General features: G+C 43.8%; 1 protein-coding gene across 6 annotated transcripts in view; it reads left to right on the top strand.

Moving 5' to 3' along the window:
* The window catches only part of CTNND2 (catenin delta 2), a 1,155,395-nt gene that overhangs the window by 997,554 nt on the left and 151,319 nt on the right, over positions 1–6,522 (top strand). For all 6 annotated transcript variants that reach the window (XM_019521196.1, XM_019521188.1, XM_019521179.1 and 3 more), the window contains one exon: positions 5,200–5,385. In XM_019521196.1, the coding sequence (XP_019376741.1) occupies positions 5,200–5,385 (186 nt within the window). The remainder of the gene's footprint in view (positions 1–5,199; positions 5,386–6,522) is intronic.

Here is a 6,522-nt window from a genome sequence, read left to right as displayed (position 1 = left end):
CATGGGTGGGCAGCGTGGGGTAGGCCAGGTCAGGGCTGTGCCCAGTTCCCACTGATCTGCTCCAATGGGGTTGAGTCCAGAATAGGTGTAGGGTGGGACTGGGGCTGTTCACTGCTGATAGTGGCAGGGAGGTGCTGCAGGGAGCATGGGCTCTGGGCTGTTGTTGGGTAAGGATGGAGGCAGGTGCTGAATAGGTCAGGGCGGCACACGCAAGGGGCTCCCACGCACACCCCACCATACCCACAACACACCCTCCCCCTCAAACAGTCACACACCCCACAAACACCGCACCCACCCACACCTTTCCCCTCACAAATTCCACATGCACCCTCCCCACCACACATGCACACACCCATGTGCTCCTGGGGGGGAACCCCACTCACTGGTACGTGCACACACCCCACTATACATGCACCTACAGCCCCCCATGGACACCCCACACCCATCCCCACACACACCCCCAGCCCCCCCCCCCCCCCACACACCCCATACGAACACACACACGCACATCCACACATCTCCACAAACGCTCCCGCCCATACCCACCACCCTCCCTCACACACATACATCCACATACACACCCACATCCCCCCACAAATCCCATACTCACCCCTCCATACCCCCCACCCCTCCACATTCCCCTACAATATACAAGAGTAAGACCTCATTTTCAAGTATTGTGCTGTCGCCACTCAAACACACACAAACCAGGACAAAAATATTTTAAAAAAAATAAAATTAATATATGTTATTGTCAGTGTTTGATTTTTAGCATACAATTTGTGTTTTTTTTCTAGTTCCAAGATGGCAGACCCCCTTAACAAAAGGAGTACTTCTGGGGGCAAGGGGAGGGACTTCTGGTGGCAAAGGTCAGGGATTAGGGAGTGGGACTTCCAGTCCCAAGATGGCAGCCAGAGGGCAGAGCAAGTGTCAAGGGGTGGGGCTGTCCTTGTGTCCCTTGACAGCTTGCCAAAGCTCATTAAACAGCGCTCTACTGGAAATAATTGCCCACCCCTGATTTCTTTATGACATGCTGCAACCATAAACACAGTGAGGTGAGGGAACAACAAGAGAATGGTTAGGTTAACTTGTTAGCCTCATTTTATTTTCCTCTGGGAGAAAGCTTTTGTCTAGCTAAATGCAAAATGAATTCTTTGTGCTTCATGAATAATGACTTACACTCCAAAGCAAGGAGGAATGATATAAAACACTCAATATTTTTGTAATATTTCTTTAAAAAATGTGTGCTATTGGACATTTTAAATTATAACTTACTGATCATAATCACTTTTTATTAAATGCCACTATCAGCAATGTATTCTAAAAGCTAAAAAGAAGAAAAAAAAAATTAAGGCCCTCATCTTCCAAACATGTAAATACAAAAACTGATTTACATGAGTAGTCCTAGCAACTTTCACTGAATTAGTCATGTTCTCTAAGTGAAACAGATCCATAAAGTATTTAATGCATTAGAGGGCTAACATTTATATTTGCTGCTAAAAGCTTTTAATGTTAAAATCTTTGTTACTTCAAACTAAATTGATGAAGAGTTAAAAACAGAGACTTGTTTATACTTTCAGTACATCAGCAAACTTGCTGTGAGCACTTTTTATGCATACATTCCAACTTTTTGTGTAAAAATTAGAGCTGTAGAATAAAATTCCTGCATCTGTATTTTGGCAAGTAGTGTTAGAAATTTCTAAATAATCTATATGACAGAGGAGCAGGACTTTAATAGATTCCACGCTGCAAAGCCTTGAGGAGGAATCCATTTCTGTTTTCTTGGCCTATGGAAGTTCTCTTTATTGGAAAATGGAGTTGGTTGTAAATATGCTTAAAGGTATTTGCCAGTTTGTTGTATGAGTTTGTGTTGTGTTCTCAGTAAAAATGTAAATAAGAATGTGGGCTTGCCTTTTTCAAGCTTACATGAGAATCTGGAGTGTAAAAATTTTCATTTGAAAAAATCTAAATGATACTAAAAATTAGGAAACAAATTAACAAATACAAAACATCTACTAAAAAGTTATAACTATAATTTAAAGCAAAAGTAAAAAATTATCAACATATACATAAAAATAGAATGACATTTCATAAAAATTACACCCCAGGGAATTATGCGCAGAAAATTCAAAATTATGCACTGAGTCCTGCGGGTTACATGTGGTGGCACAGAACCAGCCTAGCCTTGCCCACTTATGCATGCCTTAGGGCCAGACCAGATCGGCTCTATGCCAGCACATGGGGCTTGCAACGCTGCAGGAGGGAGCCATGTACCATTGGGCCAGCTGGACTTTGTGTCTCCATGTGGGACTTCCACCATTGCAGCAGGAAGCTGCATGTGGAAGCACAGAATCACAAGCCATCAGGCCAGCTAGAGTGCTGCTAGAGTGCTGGAAGCCCCACATGCTGGCACGGAGCCAGCCTGGTCTGGGGCAAAGGTGCACACCATTTGGCTGGCCAGACTAGCTTCATGGTGCCAGGTGCAGCCTCCAGGACTCAGCTGAAGCCGCATGCAGCTGGGAGGCTCTGCCTGCCATGGCCATGAATGCCCAGAGGTCCCACTGCCAGCAGCAGCAGAAGCTGTGCACCATGGGGGGAGGAGCCCACCCCCACCCTCAAAGCCCACACACACCCACACACCCCCTCACACCCACCCAAAAACCCCACACTTATCCACTGTCCTGCAGACAGGAGCTCCCTACTCACCAGTTGTCCAGTCGTGCACTCCCATGCTCAGTGCCCCCACATGGGATTCCCAGCTGAAGTGCTGGGACCCTTGCAAAGGTGGAGGCACAGAGCCTGCCCATGTTAAGTTATGCAAAATTATGCAGTTATGCATGGTCATATGTATTATGTACAAAATTCCATGGGCGCATTATCACGTAATTCCCTGGGGTGTAAAAGATCATAGAGAAGTAAGGCTGGAAGGAACCTCCATGGCTAGGGACCTACTGAATTCCCCATCCGTAGGTGGAAGTGGACTGTGCAGCAGCTTCTTTAATCTTGCAAACTCCCCCTCATTGCTGCAGGTCCCAGGTGGCCCTGCTGCTTGCTGCTGATCAGTTGGGAGGCAAAAACGACACCATATTTAAAATCACAGTATTTGCCTCCCTGCTGATCAGAAGTGAGCAGTGGGGCCCCTCTACCAATTGGCAGGGGTTGGGCGGGAGGCACAGGGGCACCTGTAAGACTAAAGGAACTGCCATGCAACAAACTTCCACCATGAATTTGATACGTCCTTATCCATAGGTCATCTAGTCCAACCCCCCGTCTGAGGTAGGATTGTCCCTAAATAGATTTTAGAAAAGATGTATGTAAAGTGTTACTTTTAAAACTATTTTACATTGTTATTTTTTATCTGTTTGGTTCCAAAAAGAGTAAACATAACATCATCAGAGCTCACAAGGTTGAGTCTGAAAGGGAAAGTCAAACACATTTACTAAAAAGTGCATAAATTATGCTGAAGGTTTCAAATAGATAAACTTAAAATTACAACTATATATTTGAAGGAGATTTCAGGGGATTCTGCTTCCTATGAACTGAGTTCAGTGTCTCCTCCAGAAGCTCTGAGTCTCCTCTGGAAGTTAATATTACCTCAAACTGTTAGGAACAAATGCATGCTAGGTGCAAGTTGACATATTCAATTATGGCATTGTAATTGTTTATAAGACTGCTGAATACAACACTTAAAGTGGAGTGGAAGCTGCATTTCCCATGTTTGGGATCAACTGATTAACTAGGTCATGTGCTAGACAAAAAATGTGTGACTTCTGTCTTTCTGATGATTTCTGTTCATTGTGCTGTTGCCTTATTCTTCCAACCTTCTCCCATCCCTGCCCTCCATTCCCCATTTGTCTGTTTTTTCCACTGTCATGTCCTACCTGTAGAGAACTACCTAAATTGCAGCAGAAGTTTGCAGCTCAGTGGCACCTATAATCTTTTTGCCATGCACCCTCCCACCCCCACCAGTGAGTGGCCAAGAGGCAATTAATGTGTCTTGGCCACTTAGCAGAAGGGGGGAAGAGGATGTTCAGAGAAAAGAGCTATATTAAAAACAGTGCTGCACTTCAAACTTCTGCTATGATTTAAGTAGGTCCCTACCAATCTGCCCTAGGGCCATCTGAGGCAGAGGCTGTTGTCCTTCACTATTTCTCTGTGCCATACCTAACAAAATGCAGCCCTGTTTCTTGATTCGGGCTTCTGAGTGTACTGTAATCCAAATAATACTAATTATGTTGATTAATTCTCTGGGTTCACTATGGGTAATTTCTTCCTTCAAAGGCCTCTGAGCAAGAGTAGTCGTTTTGCCCCCAGTATGCCAGCCTGATAGCTGGAAGTAGATTCTGAAATCTTACCTTCCATGAAAAGGATGAGTCAAAGACCTGTAGAACTTCAACATCACTTTTCCAATGCCCCTTTATGTGGCAGTGTGTAATGGCACCCTGAGTGGAGCTACACAAGTGATATCCATCCTCTGCATGTGCAAGTCCTCACTCAGTGAAATCATGTATTTTCCAAAATGCAGGACTTCTCTGAGGAGGTAGGCTGGATTTTGGATTGTCAAAATGATTTTGCATATACAGATACATTTAAAAGGCACTTCAATTTCTCTTCCAAATAAAATAGTTTACCTATGCTTTTGATTTCTCAGAAAATAAAGAAAGTATCCTTCTCCAAAGTCCAAAGCAGACTTATTTTAGCTAAAGTTTCCATGCCATCTTTTTCTGCATTTGGCCTTACTCCAGTTCTAGGTACCTGCCAGGACCAATCTGAGATGGGCCAAAAACACTTAGGATGTTCATCCTCACTGCAGAAGCCAGAAGCATAGACAGATTATCAGCATATTACATTCTGACCAAGAGCAGTTTGCATTCTGTGCTTGTTTGAGTCCTGTTTACAATATTTTTTTTGCCTCTGCTCCTCTCTCACATTGGATTCATTGTGACACTCAGCAACAACTTTATTAAAAAAGATGGTTTAGAGTTCCACTTCTTCCATAGAAAGTAGTGTTACAATACTGCCAAGTTTGCTAAAAGGTTTAAATGGTGGTTGTCTGGGGAGAGCTTAGAAAGAAGCAGAAAAAAAATACCTTTGGACAAATGCATGTGCAAAGATTGATTACTTTCCTCTGTTCAATATACAGTTACCAAGGGAGAGCTTTTTAACCTTTCTCTCTTTGTTTTTCATTCTCCTTTTTAGACCGTTGAAAACTGTGTGTGCATTTTGAGGAACCTCTCGTACAGGCTCGCTGCAGAAACATCTCAGGGACAGCAGATGGGAACAGATGAACTTGATGGATTACTGTGTGGTGATGCCAATGGCAAGGATGCAGAGAGTTCTGGGTGTTGGGGCAAGAAGAAGAAGAAAAAGAAATCCCAAGATCAGGTATGGAAGTGACTTGCAGCTGCCTGCAATTAGTATGAGTGTCTATCACTGAGGCTTTAGTATTAACTTTTATTGGATCAACAATATTACCAACAAACCTTTGATTCCCTGGAACATGACAGCTACAAAAACACTACAGCTCTACTGTCACTTATGTACAAAGACTTAATGTTATATATTTGTGAGCATGCAATACCTAATCTATAGCAAGGTTTCCTCAAATAATTTAGTGAGTTTTTCAAGCAGAGAATGGTTGTGCCATAGTCACAGGTTGTGCATTTTCTTTAATGAATTGCACATTTACATAGTAACATCTGGACACTACAGTGAAGGGGATATTATGAATAGCTGAATACAGTAGACTGCTTTGTAATCAATAATACATTATTTATTATTAAATGTGAAACTCCTGAAGTTCCAATATAATTTTCACCTTCTTTAAAACCATTTGGCACTGCCAGGCCTATGTAAAGGGTCCTTGATGTAACTGAAAATCCAGTCCATATATGTGGGTTTGAAGGGTTCTGTGGGCAGAAGTTCTTTGTTGAAGAGGAGATTTCAGTTAGATACTCATTTATTCCACCACTTTCAGAAAGATCTGCCCTACAACTACCACAGCTTACAACCAATAAACCAGTTTTGTAAGGATATTTTCCTGAAGCTGTTAGGCAACTTTCATAATATTATAGTTACTTCTGTTTTTTGTTTGCAGTGCTGCTGAATCTATGAGCAGGGACCAGAGGGGTAGGAAGAATACATTATTATCTGCCCCTCCACATCCTTAAACTTTTGTCCTAAATACAGATGTTTAAAGAAGCCTGAGGCGGAAGTGATCTAAGTTTTACACTTTACTCTAAGCATGCCCTAGGTTAAATCAGGAGGGAACAGAACACATGTTCGCCCCCTGGTTGGTGGGGGGGCGGGGAGCGCGTGGGGTTACAGGGCACCCAGGCTGCCTGCACTGGCCAAGGCTAGAAGGTTAGAGGCAGACCTTCATGTGTCCCAGCAGGCTGCTGGAGAATGCTAAGCCGATGGAGAGCTGAGTGCAGCCCCAGCCCCCTGCCAGCAGCTGGCTGTCAGCAGTGTTGGGGTGGGATGGGGTGAGGTGGGGGAGTAGAGGCCCCTGCCATGTCCCCC

The sequence above is a fragment of the Gavialis gangeticus genome, unplaced genomic scaffold, assembly GCF_001723915.1.
Source record: "Gavialis gangeticus isolate Ggan-Ray unplaced genomic scaffold, GavGan_comp1, whole genome shotgun sequence".
NCBI lineage: Eukaryota > Metazoa > Chordata > Crocodylia > Gavialidae > Gavialis > Gavialis gangeticus.
Note: the sequence above shows the minus strand (reverse complement) of the source record. Positions and strands in the feature narration are given on the sequence as shown.